Source organism: Hydractinia symbiolongicarpus, chromosome 7 (assembly GCF_029227915.1).
Source record: "Hydractinia symbiolongicarpus strain clone_291-10 chromosome 7, HSymV2.1, whole genome shotgun sequence".
Classification (NCBI taxonomy): Eukaryota; Metazoa; Cnidaria; class Hydrozoa; order Anthoathecata; family Hydractiniidae; genus Hydractinia; species Hydractinia symbiolongicarpus.
The window spans coordinates 11,209,965-11,229,637 of record NC_079881.1 but is presented as its reverse complement, the minus strand read 5'-3'; the positions used below and the strand labels follow the sequence as shown (position 1 = coordinate 11,229,637).

At 32.9% G+C, this 19,673-nt stretch overlaps 2 protein-coding genes across 2 annotated transcripts; both read left to right on the top strand.

The window, feature by feature from the left end:
- Positions 1–819: 819 nt before the first annotated feature.
- LOC130649550 (uncharacterized) lies at positions 820–11,867 on the top strand. The gene is made up of 15 exons (XM_057455844.1): positions 820–896; positions 1,085–1,218; positions 4,958–5,029; positions 5,269–5,319; positions 5,495–5,638; positions 6,081–6,216; positions 7,407–7,489; positions 7,899–8,003; positions 8,143–8,189; positions 8,611–8,914; positions 8,995–9,072; positions 9,425–9,825; positions 10,440–10,551; positions 10,797–10,922; positions 11,741–11,867. Exons 1-14 carry the CDS (start codon positions 835–837, stop codon positions 10,883–10,885), a joined length of 1,818 nt encoding a protein of 605 aa, XP_057311827.1. The 5' UTR covers positions 820–834; the 3' UTR covers positions 10,886–10,922; positions 11,741–11,867.
- Positions 11,868–15,864: 3,997 nt separating this feature from the next.
- LOC130649552 (adrenocorticotropic hormone receptor-like) lies at positions 15,865–17,177 on the top strand. The gene has a single exon (XM_057455849.1). It carries the CDS (start codon positions 15,866–15,868, stop codon positions 16,793–16,795), a length of 930 nt encoding a protein of 309 aa, XP_057311832.1. The 5' UTR covers position 15,865; the 3' UTR covers positions 16,796–17,177.
- The last annotated feature ends 2,496 nt before the right edge of the window (positions 17,178–19,673 follow it).

Below are 19,673 nucleotides of genomic sequence, written 5' to 3'. Positions count from 1 at the left end.
AATGAATGCTGATTTGAATCAAAACTACCATGTAACAATGAATCAGCACAATTTCAATAAAACCATACTACATGCTTTGTGAGACTACATGCCTTTATTGCTTGAATTAAATCTTAAGATCTTTTGAGATAAGTAAATTAATATGGAATTGTGCAATGACGCAATTTTTACACAAAGTAAGGAACAATGACATCAAATTCCAGAAAACTCACTCACCTTTTAAACATTCGAATATTTGGATTCGAAATATGAGATAACATAAATTTATCTAAATGACGGCGTCCAGATAATAAGGCTCTCCAACAAAGTAAAGGTTCGAAAGCGACCAGCCTCTTTTTAACACAATTTAAAGCAATAAAGAGGAGTATAAAGATAATACCTATTTTCTAAAAATCTTTCAATCAACGACAAAAGATAAAAAAAGGGAATTAAAAAGTACAAAAGTATATAAAAAGGTTAATAAAAATTTTTGTAATTTATTTAAAGGAAGTGAAACTTGGATAGGAGTATAAGAGAATGTTATAGCTAGTAAGCATTAGACATAACGAACAAATATAACTTTAGGTTGAAAAGTTACATTCGAGAAAAATGATCAAAAAGCAAATAACAGTCTCACATGTTTTATTCGTTATCAAAGTTGTATTGCAAATGCCAAGCCTTACTTCTTTTGGCATTAACTGATAGCATATGTAGTTTTATATTTATATATATATTTTTATATTTATTTTTACTTTTTTCGTGTTTCAGTATTAGAACATGTTATTTATTTTATAATTTTTAAGGATTCGAATATATCAAATAATTTTCTTTTATTATTACGATTGTCAGGTTTTTATGATACATAATATAAAAAGTCGACACAAAAGCTTTTTATTCTTCAGAGTAACACCACAAAGGTAAATGATAGAGAAATTTAATTTTTTCTCTCTATTTGGTACAAAGTCTCTGAATTTATTCGTGTTCAAATGTCTTGCGAATCTAACTTTTCTGATTTTTTTTCTTTTCTAAATCTGATTTTTCAAAAGTGGCATATCTATTTTTTTTTTAAACACGTTTAGTATAAAATGTTCTGTTTTCGTTTTAGTACAAAATATATAAGAAGTACATATATCACTGGTGATATGAAAATTTCTACCCTGTTTCTTGTCGCCTGCCTCGTTGTTTGGCAAATCGAGGCAAAGACGCTTCATGAACAGCTTGAGAAAGACAAAGAACAAGGTATGATTTGACCTATTGTGTTAGTATATATACATGTTTTTGCTTAAATGCGAGGTTTTTTATGTTAGTTTTCTTTGTTATTGTGGAAATTTAACCGAACGTGGCAAATTTTCATTACTTCATAGACAGCAGGGCACAAAATCTTGACTTGTTCCCAATCAAGAAATAGGTGGAAGCATTTAAAATTTGCTAGTAGCGCGCTAAATTTAGAAAATAATCCTGCTGGTGTCAGTAACAATTGACACATTTTAAGAGTTTGGATCTAAGTAAATAAGTTAGTTAAATTAATTTTAAGTGAATTTTCAAATCTGTTGAACATGTTCCACGTCTATCGGTTAACAATGATTACGGACGTTGGGGACACGTTGTAATGGAAATAAGGACGTATCATTGCTGAAAATATTTCGCAATTTTCAATAAAAGCTGTGTTGATTTTAGTCCGATGAAAGCAGGAAGTGAAACTAAGTATATCAGCGGGAATGACGCATAAATTGACATTTGTATACAAACATATTGATTGAGTATAACAGAACAACTTTATCTTTTGGCAACAAACTGTGAGTCAGCCATTTTTGCAGATGTAGAAACGAAAATATTTTCTATCAGATATAAAAATCTAATTGAACGTGTGTTGTGTATATTGCATATTTTTGCTTATTACCTAATTCGTACCTCAAACGAAGATAATTTTATCTATCATTAACTCTACTTCTTCATTACAGTCAGTAGAGTAGAGTCAGTATTGAAAAAAATATGTTATCCAAATTAATAATTATATCTTATTCCAAGAAATTAATAAAGCACAAAATTAACGCCAAATTTAGAAATATAACAATAATGCTTTGCATCGGGCGTAAATGACATTGTCGGGCGATAAATCAAAATCCAAGGGTTTCAACGCCCGATTAAATAAACACCATTACTATTACTACTAATATTAAAACAATGTTCTGTCGAATAACTTTACTTTTTTAACATTTAAAACTTCTCTCAATCATGCTTTAAAAAATCAATCTAATTTTAAATGTTTAAAAAAAGGCATTTTGCGTAACTGATTGCATCAAACTCGAAGTTTTGTTCAATTTTACTTATTTGTGTTGGGAAGCTGGAACAGCCATAGGAACAATTGGGTTGTTGTGCAGAAGAAAGAATTCGAGATGCCTTTCTTTTCGGATCATCTGAGCCGGAAAAAAATATAGTGTACCAGCGTCATTTTCATTTTTTATAATTCAAAAAATTTGCTACGCATCGACACCAGCTTGGTACAATTTTTTTACGGTCGTCGCTCTATGCAATGATTCGTACAAACTTGAATTAGACCAGTTTTAGATAAAATTCTTCTCATTGCATTCACAAGGATGTTCTTACCGGTAAAAAATTTTGTGAAATGTCCTAAGCAAATGATTTTCGAGCTTTTGCTAATAAACTTTGATTATGAGGATGAAGCTTGCAGAGGTAAAGCTTAAAAGCGCTGACCGGATCTAAAGGTGAGCCTGCAGATTTGTACGTTTGCATATTACTATCATCTTTATTGCTTTGCTTATGACTGCCAGGGTCATTTTTCGTGCTTTTTGTCAGCTGCATCTTAATTTTAACTTTGATTTTTAGGATCAGATTGTTTGTTTTTGGAGTCCATTTCTAAAATTTTAGAAAATTTTTGTTCTCTTTGATTTGCTATCATTTACAATTTTGTTTAATTCACTCTCTTCAAGATTAGATTTTGGACGTGAGACAATCAATTCAAAATCAAAACTTTTTTCAAAACTTTTCCTTTCTCGTTTGACTATTTTTTGATCTACAACTTCCTTGTTCGCTGTATTCAAAAGATTTCCAAATGGTGGACCGTGAACGATATTTTGGCCTGCGCAATGCATGATGGTATATAACTCTATATTGAAAGCGGGCGGTTAATAATATTTTGGCATTTATGCCGTCTAAATGAGCGTTACTGAGTAAATAGTGTCCGTTATGTTCGCGTTACTTAAATTTGTTTTATTTAAGTTTAATGCAAATATTCATGGTGTTAAAAAATCTCGACTAACCATCTACTTTAAAAATCTAGATCATGGCGGAACTTAAAATGTGTACAAAAAAAACGTATGACATCATTTTTTTACAAACAAGTTTTGCTTTTTCTTTGCGTCAATCTTTATGCAATTATTTGTAAAAATTAAATTCCATTGTAATCATATGATATGATGATATGCATTTTTGGATTGTCTAGATTTATCCGTTAATATGCGGATTTAATAACTAGAACAGGAGTTATAAATCTCGCCTAAAGCCCAAACGCTGTAAGTTTAAAGTGTAAAGTTTTTCTGATGCCAATCACAGAGAGTAATAAATTAATGAGATTTTGAGCACGAATCTTGACTAGGGAAGAAAACATTTTGCAGGTAAAATTTGATGACCTTATTAATGATTCTAAAATAGAAGGATAGGTCAAGCTTTGAGAAATTGCTCCAGTTTCGATCCCAGGTGGCCCCTAAAGTTACTAATGCATTTCCATGTTATTAAGCCTCAAATTTGCTAAACATTCGAAAGTATTTTTTAACAAAACATCTGTGGAGAAGAAACCTTTTTAATGTATAACCGACCATTTATGTGGCGAATGAGTCAATTTTATGTCATGGCAACGGCGCCTAGTCAAGTCTGAAATTAATTTATCTATCGAAACTAATTAATCCTAAAAAATGGGACGTTTTATCTCCGCCAACACAAACTTTTTAACAACTTGTATGTAATTGATGACCTCTTCATAGTAGTGATTCAGCACAACACTTTTTTAAAGGGAATAAAAATTACAAAGGTTGAAAACAGACATTATGGTTTTAAGCAAACATGTGTGTAGCAGAATTTGAATACGAAGAGATATTAAAACAGTGTGCTTACGAGCAAGTGAATATAGCCAAATTTTAGATACGGAATATTTCTCATACAGCATATCCATGGAAGTAAGGATGATATGTTTCATGAAAGTTTCCATCTGCTTTTAACAGCTTAATTCGTACTGTAGTACACAAGGGACAAGATGATTTTTTCACTAAAGTTCTGAGAAAGTTTAAAACTAAAGTTTATTTCATCTATGCTGTTGCCAAAATCATTTGGTTAAACCGTTGCATGGTATGTCCCACATTGTCATAAAATGCCCGATAATTTTTAGTTGGACATTAAAGGGGCTACGAACCGGTTAAAATGCTCACATTCCGTATATCCCGCGCACATATTAAAAATCCAGCAAACGCGTTTTGCGCAATGAACAGACCAGCACACTTTGCTTGCTGGTTCAATATTTTTTTTAAAAAGTATATTGCAAAGAAATGTTTCATCAAGACTCATTCTGAATGAAAACGTGACTAAGGCTGGAGAAGATAAAAACTATATGTCTGTAAATTACATACATGCCAGGAAAAATAGCCATTTTTGTTTTTCGCCGCCATCAGCTCGACTTTCGTGTAAGTCACTGAAGTCAAAAACCAGCAGCCGTTCCGTAGCCACTTTAAAGCCCTTTTCTTGTTCCATGTCATTGCATTTTCTAGATTGTTCCTCATTCCCTCTCTCCTACGAAACGATTACTTTTTCAGGGTACTGCCTTGAAATTCATTTCTTTGGATATGTCATTGAGATTTACGTGTTAGATTAGTATTCCTAAGCAAAAACTCAGATGAGAGAAGTCAAAAAAACTAAGACAGTGTGGAGATAAATCAGTCGTTAATCGTACATTTTTCTTGAATTTTAGATGATCTAAGCAGTTTATTGCACAGTATCCAAGATGAGGTCCAGGAAATCAAAAATGGCGTACAGTCAAACGGTTAGCAATTGTATTTCAAAATTCCGTTGCGTCTCCCTAGTACTTTATTGTCACATTTTAAAAAAACTCCAAATTTAAAAAAAAAGACTCCAACACCAAGTAGCTGTTACATTAAAAATTAAAACTATTGTTACCAATAGGTCTAAAGAGATTTTAATGTGGCATTTTCTTAATCCCCCCCCTGCCCCACCCTGTCCAATGAGTAGCATTGTTGCCTCTACATTTTAATTTTTCTTTAGATGGCCCGTCTAATAATATGAAAAATGAAAACTGGGTTAATCAAAAAAATGGTATGTATTTAGGAAGTTATTTGTGCAGATATTGTGCCTTACCAAGAAAAATTTGTGTCATCTCTGTACAAACGATAAAAAAATCATATTGTTATTGAAATTTCCAACTTCCATCAATCTTGTGCATTTTGTCTATTTAAAAAAAATGAATGCATAACGAAATATAATTTCATAGGCTATATGAACAAAGAGGAAATGTTCGAAGGAGACAAGGACCAAGCAGACGAAGGGAAAAAAAGAGCTATTGGTGTGAATGTTACCCCTTGGCCGAAATCAGCTAGCGGTGAACTCATTATACCTTACGTGATTGAAAGTTCAAGTAAGATTTTGCTTAGATTTATTTAGATATGGTTTATCATGATTTTTAATTTATAACTGTTGGAGAGCATGATATTTAGAATTGAGGATTTCTTCTCTTTTCTTATCCAATAAATGTCTTTTGTTCTTTATATGAACGTTGCTAATTGTTGTTAAATAGAAAATGCTTTTGTAGCGAAATTTTGTTGTGACAATCACAATGAAGCACGACTTTCTTAACAATCTATTTTCTTATATCGCAAACAATGTGAATTATTACAGAATTTAATAATCATTTTGCTCATTTTGTTAATAAAACTTCAAAATATTATCTTCTGTTTGGTCATTTTTCATAAAATTTACTTCCTTTGGTGGTAATACCGAGCTCGTTAGTTCAGCAGATGTGAGAAAAATGTAAACAAATGACCTTAACGATTTCATTTTCCAATTGCATTTTGTTTAAGTTGATCCTCGAACTGATAAATACACAAGACTCGTGAGATTGATTGGAGTCATGAATAGTCTTATCACCTGTAATAGAAATGTATGGAGACCAAGAACAACAGAGACTGAATATGTTACCTTTCGTAACTCCGAGGGGTAAGTCTATTTCATTTTCTTTATTATTTCTGCAGTGATCTGGCAAAGTATACGTTTTTTACAATCACTTGAGTTTTTCACATTAAAAAAAGAGATTCCATGATATGTATAAAAATATAATTTTCAATTACAATTCGTCCTATACACAGATATAACAAGAATACTAAAAAACTCCATCCTAAAGAATTTTTAAATATATTCATGACAGTCAGCATAAGTTTTTTGTAGGAGTTCTTGCATTATCGACATTTATTTATTTATTTATTTAGCATGTTATGTTATTTGTGAGAAGGAAAGGTCCAATTTTTCTGTTTTCGCGAAAGCTTTAACTTAAATATTATAAGATGCCACGTAGCGCATTATATGCATTATGTATGAATCTATCAAATTTCACGAATTAGAAAAACAACAGAGCAGTCTCACTTAATCATGGCTCAGAACGGGCGAATCTGCTTAATAATAATTGATGGCTACGCTAAATAGTGGTTTAAAACGGGAGATCCTGCTCAACAATGTTTCAAAGCAAATAAATCTTATTAACGAGAAAAAAAGGTTATGCTATAGCAATAGACCTAAATCATTGATTCGGATATGCTGCTGCTTGTCTATATATATTTTTAGTGTTACGTTCTTAAAAATGTCTTCATAAAATTTTTAATTTTGCAGTGTACCCTAACGTACTACAATTTACTTGGCAAGTATAGCATACTGTTGATATCGGGTTTATTTAACTTTCTAAAGCCAAAGCACATGGGAACGCCTGGTGGTACCAGTTTTTTTTAACTCAACTGAGAACCAAATTGGTAAAACTTTTCAAAGCTGCGCCACTTTAATGAGAGACTAAGTTAGTGATATTGACAATTGGAATGATGATATGTAATTAAACCAGCAGTTACTGTTATTTTGCCGACTTTAGTTAGTTTTAACATGTTATGCTTTGGTCCAAATCTTAGATTTTGGTACAAATCTTATCTTCTAATATAAGAAACCAGTAATTTTTTTTCCAATCAAATAATCAAAGAAAAAAGACTTAAATCATCTTCCCAATTATACCTACAGAAAAAAGGTCACGGTGTAAATATGGACAACCTCTTGCCAATAATTTTCTGATAAGTTTTATTCTCTGTTGACCTGTAGCGGAAGTTACAAAATGATTTTATTTTGTTAACTATATAATTTCTTTTATTTAGATGCTCAAGCTTTGTCGGGAAAGTTTTTGCTCCCCAACCTCAGCCAATCAATTTAGCTGATGGCTGTGTGCTATTCAACGATGGTATTTATTAACTTTTTTGTTTGTTCTTAATTGGTGTAATAAAGAATAAATTGTGTAATATTATTTAATGATTAATCTTTTAAGACAGAAATGAAATTAAAATCGGGTGGCTTATTTATGGACCCCTTTGCTCTCACTTCGAAGGAGCTATATTACTAACAAAATAAAAGTAAAAAGAATATGTTATTTCTTACACATGTTCTCACTTGTTTTGAATATGAATATTGCATGTCCATTTTTTCAATGTAAAAATGCTGAAAAATTGTGACGGATTGAAGCCATTTTAAGACTTATGACAAGAACTTGAAAGTTAGCTTTCGAAGCTTTAATCCGCTAACGCTCATGGCTATAGTAAATGAAATGTACTAGAGCAGCTTCGCCTTCAGTGTATACAATTTTTACCTCTTAGGAATTGTATTGCACGAAATGATGCATGCTATGGGTTTCTCTCATGAACACCAGAGAAGCGACAGAGATTCATACGTCAGAATAAACCGTCAAAATATACAGCAAGGTAAATATATTGTGTCATAGTAAACATAACCGAAGAAATGCTACAATTATTCGCTGCTAGGATTGCGCAAATTAGAAAAAAATACTTAATTTATATTATCTTGATTTTTATTTTTTTATTTTTAATTTTTTAATTTTAGGATTGGAACATAATTTCGACAAATTGAACACACGACCCTCCAATACGGTATGTTGGCACCTTCATGGTTTTGTTTTTGATTTGGAATATGATTTTATTATTTTATTTTTCATTACTCAAAAATCATGTTTTATGCCTTCTTCCCATAGGACAAAGGTCTTTAAAATACCATTCCGCTGAGGTTTTTGATCCCTAATTATTTTTGTTAGGTCCAACATCAGGATTTTTGTCCCCTAGAACTTAATTCTCTTTCTCTGAGATAAAGTACACCTGTTATGAGACGTTCTCGTTGTTGCAAAATTAGCAAATAAAAATGGAATTGCTGACGTCTGCAAAAAGTAGCATTTTAAGACGTTGGATCTAACCAAATAAATTAAGACCACAAGTCCTAAATTCGACAAGTTCTGCAAGAATATATTACAAATAATTTTCTTCATATTTTCCTTTTATTATCCGGTTTGTTCTGCAGCCATATGATTATGGATCAGTTATGCATTATGGAGCCAGGGATTTTTCCAGTAATAATCAGGAAACAATAACACCATTGCAAAGTGGAGTTACAATTGGTCAAAGGGTTGGTCCATCAGCAATCGATATACAACAAATCAACAACTTATATAGTTGTTCAGTAACTCCTGTAAGAACCACCACCACCACCGCCCCAACCACCACCACTACCACCACAACAACAACAACAACAATGAGAACAACACCAAAAATCAACACGGCCACACCTCGAACAGTTGCTCCAACAACTGGAATGCTTTTAGGAAGTAAACAATCTACCTATAGTATCTAATATATATCATATTCATATAACATAATTCAATTTTTACGTCTTTATTAACTGTAGGTTGCGACTACAACGCATATAGAAGATCGTGGAGGTGCAAATACAACCAGTTTCGCCTTATGGGAGATATGAATAACAGTAAGCTTTTTGTATCATTTCTTCAAGTAAAGAAAATGTACGTGCAATTCTAGGTAAACAAAGCACGTTGTTTATATCTAAAACAGCCTTATATTTTTTACACTACGTAATGTCATTGTTTGTGTAGTATTTTTTAGGTTTAGGAACTATACATAACTAGTTTTTAAAAATTTGTTAAACTAAACAAAATTTAGCGCACACTAAACATCTTCCACATGATATTGTTAGTTTTAGTGACTGCACAAAAAATAAATTAACAGCCTTACCAATTTTTAACTCCAAGCACAAAAACATCTACATTTGTCTATTGCAATTGCTGTTGGTCCATACACAACACAGTGATTTTATTTAGGATATATAACTTATTTGCCTCGTACAAGATGCGTGGAATACAGCAGAAGTTCGGGTGCATGGTGGTGGGGAAGAAGAAGAAGAGGAGGAAGAAGAACATGTATCAGGAGAGCACCCAGGGATGGAAGCGTTACTTTATACGCGTATCTTAGAAATTTCGCAACATTAAACTGTACATGCTCATGGAGAGAATGCAGCGATAAGAAGTACTGCGTTTCATTTTCGTATCGACGACGTGGCGTGCAAACGCCACCAATTACATCTGTTGAAGTTTCATTGAAAGCTTCAATCTACGGAAACAAAGATTACCAATGCATGAATGAAACACTTGGCTTGAACGCTACTGAAGTTTTTAGAACGTATCGCGTGGAGTTCCATTCAAAGTGTGGACGATTTTTTAAGGTAGGCTGATCACTCTTCATCTTCAGTTTAAGCTAGATAGAACTTAAACTTCTAAGCACAGCAACTGTAAAATGTATTATAAATTGGGAATAGCTAGCATTGCAAAAACAAGCTAAAGTTTCTAGAACAATTAGAAATACTCCAATTTTCCCATAAAAATCAAATGTCCAATGAAGCAGAACTAAACAATAAAAATCTGATTGGTTAAGACACCTTAAATCATTGTTGTAACAGTTTAAAATCCTCGATTATACGCTTCGCTTGAATGAGCACCCATTGTCAAAATAATTTATAAGCGCCCCTTCGAATAACGATCCACCCCTGAATTAGAGTAGCTTTAATGTTATGCAGCATTTTTTATAGCATTGTCTCTTTTCGGAAACACAATGTTATGCAACAAATTTCTGTGCCAATCAAATAGGCGCTGCTTTTATTGGCAATTAAAAATTAAATAAACGCCCGGGCGTTTAACAAAGGATTTACGATATCTGTTTAGTTAGTTGCTTAAAGATAATTGCGATATTGTACTGTTGTTAGGTTATCATCAACCAAACTTAAGTTGCGTGGGAAAACTCACTGGGCGTATAAAAAATTAAATATAATAATAACCATAGGTTGGTATCAAAACAATGAAAGGCAGTGACACTATTGACATTGATGACCTGAAGCTGTCAGCTGGCGGTTGTCCTGCTACTCAAGCTAACGATGCGGAATCATACAATGCAGGTATGAAACTAATTGTTCATTTTTTCTATACGACTTTTTCAAAGCGTTTGAGTTTTTTAATCCGTTTTCCTATAAACTATATGTCCACTTTGAGTAGTTAAACATTTAAAAGGAAAAAAAGTAGATATAACAATACAAATAATAAGATCATACGTATAATATTTCGACAAAGCAAATTTTGGTGCTTCAACACTAGTTAAAAGTGCAAGTGCTACGTTAACCGTGAATTTATTATCATTGTTTAGAACCAAAGAAAGAAGCTCTTAATGACAAGTTGCATGACATTCAAGGTAAACTTCAAACGGTGCGAGACACATTGGCGAAACTTGGATAATAGAAAATGGCAAACGACCTTCTAATATTTGGCACTAGTAAGTTTTTAATAATTGGTTTTTATTCATTACTCCGTATTAGGATATTCTCACATTGCTGAAAATGCTACCAAATGGCTTATGGCCTCAAAAACCTACAGACTACTGTAAAGTAAACTTCTATTCTCTCTTCGGCTATGCAAGCCTTTTACTCTATTAAGGGTGGGAGAGAGGTGGGAGTACGTGTTTTTTAAGAGGGTGTAGTAAGTAATTTTACTACACCATTTAAATTCAACGAAGGACAAACGATAAAAATTGACATATCAACTAAGCAAAATGGAATTTTTTTTTCTGTCATTTTTACCTCCTAAAAAACACCAGATTTTTTCAATTGTTTCGGGTTTTTCACCTTTTCACTTACATATGTCTACTTTAACATTAACATATCAAGAAAAAGTATATGTAGATACGAAGAAATGTTTCTTTTAATACTGTATGATAGAAGTGTTATATCAAAAAAATGATAATAATAAAAAAAAATTGCAACCAGCACCGACAAAATGTAAAAAAATCCGAAAACATTAAATTTAGTAATGACCATAAAACTTTCCATATCTTCTCACAAAAGGTGAGAGTCATACAATATCAAAATATATTGAAAATAACCCAATAAAGGCGGTAAAATTACCCCCCCCCCCCCCCCGCCTCAAATAAAAAAACAGGTTTAAAGAATTGGAGCATTTTCTTTAGGGGGCAGAGAACAATCTCTATTGTACGATTACTATGAACCATTATCAGTTTTCACATCTTGCATTTCTTTCATAACTTTAGAAAACTCAAAAATTAAGAGGTCGCTAATTGAATTTTATTATTTTTAGGGGAATTACAACGACTACAATGCTGGTGTCATTGGTTAATTAAACCCTTTTTGTATTTTAATTAAACCCTTTTTGGGTGGTTTGTTTTATAAGTAGTGTTTTTATTTAATTTACTTTATGCTACATTCTCTTTCGTTTCAATGCACGACTTAAATTATTCTCTAAGTCAGTTTAAAAATAAAAAATGGCTACTAATGAACATTGGACAACTAAATTATTTAAATTATGAAGCCACCACGTGCTTCAGTCTAACATTAAAAGATTTAATAAGAGGGTATCATTTGTCAATTAATCTTTTTTTTTTTTTCTCATTTGTAATGTTTTCCTTTTTATGTTTTTTAATAACGACATTCTTAAAAAACAACGAAGTTGTTACTGTTTCATTTCTGGAGAGCAAGTAAAAAGTAAGAGCTTAAAAACATATGGAAAAGTTGCTTACTAAACAAGTTAACTTTTGGTTTTGACCCCGGTGGGCAACCCGATTTAACCGATTTAACCGGTTTTCTCAAAATTTCCCATGCTATCCTTGCCTCACTTACCGCACCACTTCTGAAATCGTGTTCTGCCATTCAACCTTATTTTCTTAACCACTTACGCATGTGGTTAAGTGGTTAAGAGAGACACTCAAAAAGAAACATACTTGTTGGTTTAAGCCTCGTGGTTGGAAAGCGTCTTCAGTTCCTATTGGCATTGCTATCAATGAGAATTCTGCGAAGAAGGTCCTAGTGCATTTAAAGCTTCTATTCCAGCGAGAAAGCCGTGCCAACACAACAATCGCTCAGCTGGACAACCGCCTAAGATATCAATCCTATTCTTAAGCTGAACGCTAAGTAGAAAGGATAGATTCGCAATTTTATAGTCCTGCCATGAATCGGCTAGGGTTTGAAATAAGACCTCACGCACTAGGCTACCATAGAATCAGCGTTTTTAGCGTTAAACTAGTGATTCTTAAATAATTGTTGTATAAATTAACCAATTCTTTAATCAAAACAAAAAATGTGATAATGTTTAAAACATAGTTTAATAAATGAAGAAAGTTGTAATAAATTATTATTTGTGACACATTTCCTGTGTACTAGTTACAATAATCAAAAATTTCTCTTTCTAAACGTTCCTGCGTATACCACACACCCTGATTACTAGAATAAATGATCTATATCATCCAAATTCGGCTGAAAAATGCTCAAAGACGTATTTTCTTGCTGAAAACTACATAATGAACTTCACTAACGAATATTTCTCCATGTCAACAATTAAAATTTCAGAATCCTTTCAACAGCCAATCCATTTATCGATATCACTACCATGTTGTAATAACAAAAGTATCCCAACTGTCAAACAATACACCTCAACCCTATAGCAATCGAAGATACAAGTGCTGTTAACAACAACATTTTGACTCGCTTAATGGTCATCAAATGCACGTACGTTAGTGATTTTTGGAACCTTAAAAACGCACGTACATGCAACGGTGCATTTTTTAAATAAAGTAAACGAGTTCTGATTGATTATTGATAAGTAACCATGTCCAGATTCAAATCAACAATAATATTATAATGGCTAGGGGGAAGGGGTACAGAGGCAAATTTATTGTTTGCTATGGTTATCATTTGAAACGTTGTGCAGTGACGAATAAAAATAGAAGAACTTGCCTTATTAACGTGCAAGTATAATTAAATCAGAAATTGACTATTTGCAAAGATCTATGGCAACAACAGTAATACAACGGGACAGAGGTGGAATTTCCCTCCAAATGATTTTTGTCAATTTATTCTTTTTGTTTGCATTAACGATCATAACTAACGATAAGATTTTATAATACATAATTTGCATTGTTTTTCAACATCAACTAAACTCTTGAATTTGCAAAATTTCCAACCATCTGGCTAGTCTTTGTAACTCCGAATGAAGACAATGAGACTTGCCCTACGAAACGATTGTAATTCCTAAAGGGATGATAAAAGAGTTTTCTGAGTTTGACTTTGAAACTGACAACAAGAATATTTTCTATCTCAACATTTTTATTGCACAGTTGCTGATATGTCAAAAGCTGCTGTGTTAGATATTTGCCTTATGTCTTATAGCTGTATTGTTCTTTGTGTTTAATGTCGACCGAAGTTTTGATCCATTCAGGTTTTGCTGATAGTTGGACCTCTCAGAACATAACTCAAGCATTTATATCATCCTTTTCAATGGGATTCTTTATTTTGTTTCGTATACATAGCGATTGGTTCTCACTCTAAAACTGTTTTGGCAACCCCATCCTGTGATATACTATGGTTACGAGGTTTTGTGAGTAATAAGTAATAAGCTTAGCTATATACAATTTTGATAGCAATAGCTTTACATGAATCTTTGTACTTCGCTGCCACCACTTTATTATCACCTCTAGATATCTTGGCAGATTCATGTTCACTATTGATTTTTATCAGCTCAACTTAAACTTTTTTCGCTACTGAAAGCTAAAAATATCTTTAATCGTCAGTAAATAACGGTTTTCCCCCTTTCAAATTCTTCTCAGTTTTTCTGGACACCACAACAAGGCAGTCAGTTATGAAGCTTTCCATACCTACAGGCGGCATATAAAATTTGGGACTTGAAATTTTAAATGTTGTTACACTCTGTAGAGTTTGCTCCTATTTATGTTTTAGCTAGCTAACTAGCTGGGAAATAAAAAACATAAGATAAACCAGCATGAAATTAGTAACTAGTAGAAACCAGTTTTAAAAAACGTATTTAGCTAGAAAATTTTTGGAGATTAAAAAATCTGGCCAATATGTACTAACAGAAGTAAGAACTCATGCTGGCTAAATTTCAAAACACGTGCTTATTAGAGTCAAATATGTAGCCACCCTCAAAAAATATTTATATATAGAAAAAAACTATGACAATAAAAAACAAAAATCAATATAGAATTACGCAATGTTGTTGCTTGATTCTATATTCATAATTATAATTTATGCGAAATAGACCTTTCCCGAATTTCCTAATTATGTCAAACATTTCCTAATTATGTCAAACTCAATTAAGGTTGATACTAAAAATGATTTTTATCCCAAAGTTCCCTAGCAATAGGTAAAACAAATTACCTAATTTCGTAAATATTTCTGTTCGTTAAGTGCCTCAATTGCGAACTGAAAGTTACGGTCAAACCCTTCATATAGCGGAGCTTTCCAAGAATAGCCTCATTTTCAAAATAATTATTTTCTTCAAATCTAAATAAAATCCAATCAGAATGTTACATTGATCTAAAAACTTCAGTTTGTCATGATAATTTGAGAGCATAGAACCATTATAAAATTTCGGATGACGTCATAATTATTATAATTTATGAAATTCGAAAAAGGTGTATTGAAACACGTGTTTTTAGCATAAAACCACCCTCATAAAAATACCAATAATTAACTATTTTAAATTCGTTCAAATAAAAAGAAGTTATTTAAATTTGTGGTAAACATATTTTTTATATACCATAACGGGTATTTATCCAAAATGGCTGCACTATTGCTTCTTTGTGTTAAAATTGCACGAAATAGTCCCTTTGCAATCAAAAGGCATATAAACTTGGTTAACAAATTAGTTTTCATTTCCTCTCGTATATTCAACAGACTACTTTTTAAGACGTACATACAAGTGTGATTACGTTTATATTAAATTCTAACAGCTGAAAACAGTGCTTTAATTTGGACATTTTCGCAGGATGTAAGTTATTCTTGGCTACGGGAAACTTACATTACATCAGATTTTGCGCAAAAAAAAGCCTAGGTAGAGTGCTCGCGCATGTCTCTATTGAATTTAAAAACAATAGAAAGTTCAATGGGCACGTACCGCCTTAAACTTTAGTTTGTTTCTCTTCTTTATTTCATTTCACCTAGATTAAAGGAAATGTTTATCGCAGTGATGAATCTTGATAATATCTTTTCAGGTAGAACATTCAAACGAAAGTTATTTTGCAGTGAATAATTCATGTGGTGATAAGTTTGTTTCTTATGTTCCGTGTCGTCCAGCTGCGACAAAAACGTTAGGAATTCTAATGAAAATTTTTGTGTCTGTTCCAACAACAGAAGAAAAACCATCTTATAAGAGTAACATAAGAGGAATAACTCCCATTTGGAATTGGCACCGATGGAGAGCGCGACGTTTCCTTTAAGTATGACTTGTATTACCTATTTAGCAGGCGTTGAGATTAATTTTTATTTTCATTCTGTTACAGTTGCATTTGCCATAACATGCAGTTTGCTGACAGTAATATTCAATTCAATATACCTAATTTCTATCGTTAAGTTCACAAGAATTTTTTTTCCAAATGATATTGTATACATTTTGCTGTCGGTTAGTGATTTGTTAGCTGGTTTCGTATACATGCCAACTTGGTGCGCAGCATGGATTGCGGCTATACACCAATCAAGGCACGAATGCTTTCTTTTGAAGTTGGTCAATATAACTGGACATATTTTAGCTGCTATGTCACTGCTTGCAATAGTTGGTATTACACTAGATATCTATTTATCCATTCTTCACCCGTTTTTTTACGAAAAGCGTGTGACAAATAGACGAACTTTACTCTTTGTAACTGGCCTTTGGCTATTGACCATTGTATTAATTATTTCATTAAGTGCAATTTCATTGAAGTATTGGCGAATAAACGAAAATATAGCAGGAATTTTCGCAGTTGTATCATGTGTTACTGTTTCCATGATGCATATAAGGATATACTTTGAAATAAAAAGTATGTGCAGAAAAGTACCATGCAGTAGTTTGTCACAGATCCATATTCTGAAAACAAAGAAGAAAGTTTCCAGGACAGGAACAAAGATATTATTGACCTTCATTTTATGCTTCTTACCCATTAGTTGCTGTCTCATGTATCGCAACTTTGTTAAAAGAACAACATTTATGGCGTCATATGCAGAGAAAATCGCACATTGTATTTTTCTATTGAATCCATTGTTGGATCCCTTTGTGTACTATTTCAGACTATCAAGAATTCGGTCAAACATAAGTCGAATATTTGTTAAAAACAGTAGAAAATCGATGCCCGATAAGCACGAGTAAGGTGAATAATGAAAAAATTTGACAGCTTAATATCTTCGTACTCATTATTTGACAATGAATACATCTACAAACCAACAAAAATTACGAAAGTAATTTCTCTAATAGACATCTTGTAGCAAAGAAAGTTCGGTTACATTTTTCTGTAGTGTTTTCGTAACAGTTTTACATTTGGTTAATCAAGAAATCGTTGAGTCACAGAACCTTAAAAACTTAGATACAATTTACAAACGATTCTCACTGTAATAAAGGTGCAAAGAAGACTCTGCATTTCACATTTCAGCCGATGAAAACTGTATAAAATATGCTTATAGAAAATGCAGTAAGCAAATGTTCATGCATTTTTGAAGTAACAACAATACCCGACTCGCTAATTTTTGTTGAATTTTCGACTTTTGTATCATTGGAAAGTTTGTTATTATAATTTTAAATAACATATTTTTTTAACAGGAAAAAGATGAAAAAAGGAAAAATATAATTTTTTTTTCTTTTTATAAAAATCTCGATATCTTTAAAAGCAATTTTCTTTTAGTAAACTTCTTAGGAAATCTTTAGTCCACTCACCTTCTTTCATGCAGGGAAATGTATTATTTAAGTAATCGCATGATCCATCGATCATATAGTACTTTATCTCTTTAATAATAGCCGTATTCCGTCTGTCTGTGTGTCCGCGAAAGCCGTGTCCCGTAACGGAAACACGAAATTTTTAAAATACGCACGAATATCAAATGCGATAAATTTTTGTCCACTTTGTTGCAACGGGTTAATTTAAAAGACGAGCGAACGCGACGGGGGCGACCCCGTGGATTTCTCCACGGGTTAACGACTATCTATATAATAATACGCCAGTTCCGTGTCTCTGTGACAGGCAAAGTGGATGTCTTCATTTTTCTTTGATGTTGCCGAAAAATGCATGTCTAATATGTTAAATTTTCTGACGTTACGACGCGACGTCAATAGCACTACTTTAACGTCAATATCCTATATTAAATTAATGAAGCCATTACAGTGCACCTAAAATTTAGAGGCCAAATAACTTAGAAACGAGGTGGTGACGTCAATGATTTTTCACCGCGTGGGTAATTAGGGACCACCTATGACTAATTTGGGTAATTTTTCCAAACCCGGTACCCAAATCCGTTTCGGAATGGACGGGTTGATGACGTCATCAAAAAACCTTCAACCCTTAATATCTCTGCAACCGTTTGTCAAAAGTACATAATCCTATACATTTTCTTGATCAGCGTTTCAAGATTTATACGATGTAGGCAACAGGTATACAAATTTCTAAAAAAATTTTTTTAAGGTTTTGACGGGCCATTGCTGACGTCAGCAAGATATTTAAGCCTTTATATCTTCTTAACCGTTCGTCAATAGCACATGATCATTACATTTTCTTGATCAGCAGTTTAAGCTCTACACGATGGAGGCAACGTGAAAACAAGGTTCTTTTTTTGTGGATCGGTTGCTGACTTCATTAAAATTCGAATGACGCTTCTTCTTCATATTTATCCTGCCTCAGTGGATTTTTCCACGGGCTTTATCGACTAGTCTCTTATAATAATACGCTAAGTGTGTCTGTCTGTCACTTTTGCAAAGTGGATTACATTCTTCAAAGTTTTCTTTAACAAATTCTATAAAACATCGCCTATAAAATTGTTCTGTAATTTACCAAACTTTACCGATAAAATAGTATTGACGTCAAAGGAAAGTTAATTAAGATTAGTGAAGCCATTACAATGCACTTAAAAATTTGAGGTCAAATAACTTGGAAACGAGGTGGTGACGTCAATGTTTTTTCACCGCGTGGGTAATTAGGGACCACCTTTGACCAATTTGGGTAAGTTTCCCAAACCTGGGTCCCTGAATCCGTTTCGGGAATGGACGGGTTGATGACGTCATCAAAAAACCTTCAAACCCTAATATCTCTGCAACCGTTTGTTAAAAATACACGATCCTATACATTTTCTTGATCAGCGTTTCAAGATCTATACGATAAAGGCAACAGGCATACACATTTCTGAAAAAAAAGTTTTGTGTTCTGACATGTCTCTGCTGACGTCATCAAAATTTGAATGACGCTTATTTTTCTCTGTTATCCTGCCTAAGTGGATTTTTCCACGGGCCTTATCGACTAGTCTCTATATAATAATACGCTAAGTGTGTCTGTGTGTCTGTGACAGGCAAAGTGGATGTCTTCATTTTCCTTTGATGTTGCCGAAAAATGCATGTCTAATATGATGAATTTTCTGACGTTACGACGCGACGAAAATAACACTACTTTAACGTCAATATCCTATATTAAATTAATGAAGCCATTACAGTGCACCTAAAACTTTGAGGCCAAATAACTTGGAAACGAGGTGGTGACGTCAATGATTTTTCATCGCGTGGGTAACTAGGGACCAACTAGGACCAATTTGGGTAATTTTCCCAAACCTGGGTCCCTGAATCCGTTTCGGAATGGACGGGTTGATGACGTCATCGAAAAACCTTCAAATCCTAATATCTCTGCAACCGTTTGTCACAAATACGCGATCCCATACATTTTCTTGATAAGCGTTTCAAGACCTATACAATGAAGGCAGCAGGTATACAAATTTCTAAAAAAAAAATTTGGGGGGATTGACTGGCCATTGCTGACATCAGCAAAATGTTAAAACCCTTATGTCTCATTAACTGCTTATCAAAAATATATGATCATATACATTTTCTTGGTCAGCGTTTTAACATCTGCATAGTACAGACAACGAATAAACTAAATTTCGCCAAATATTTTTGTAATTGCACTGCTGACGTCAGCAAAAAATCTAGAACAACCTACTTTTCCATTGTCCTTCTGCCTAAGTGGATTTTTCCACGGGCCTTATCGACTAGTAAT

Excerpts from the sequence above, each read along its gene's own strand:
- LOC130649550 (XM_057455844.1), top strand. The coding sequence starts at position 835 with ATGATACATAATATAAAAAGTCGACACAAAAGCTTTTTATTCTTCAGA. Across the intron at positions 7,490-7,898 it reads CTGTGTGCTATTCAACGATG|GAATTGTATTGCACGAAATG; the intron begins GTATTTATTAAC and ends TTTACCTCTTAG. Across the intron at positions 8,915-8,994 it reads AACTGGAATGCTTTTAGGAA|GTTGCGACTACAACGCATAT; the intron begins GTAAACAATCTA and ends TATTAACTGTAG.
- LOC130649552 (XM_057455849.1), top strand. The coding sequence starts at position 15,866 with ATGGAGAGCGCGACGTTTCCTTTAAGTATGACTTGTATTACCTATTTA.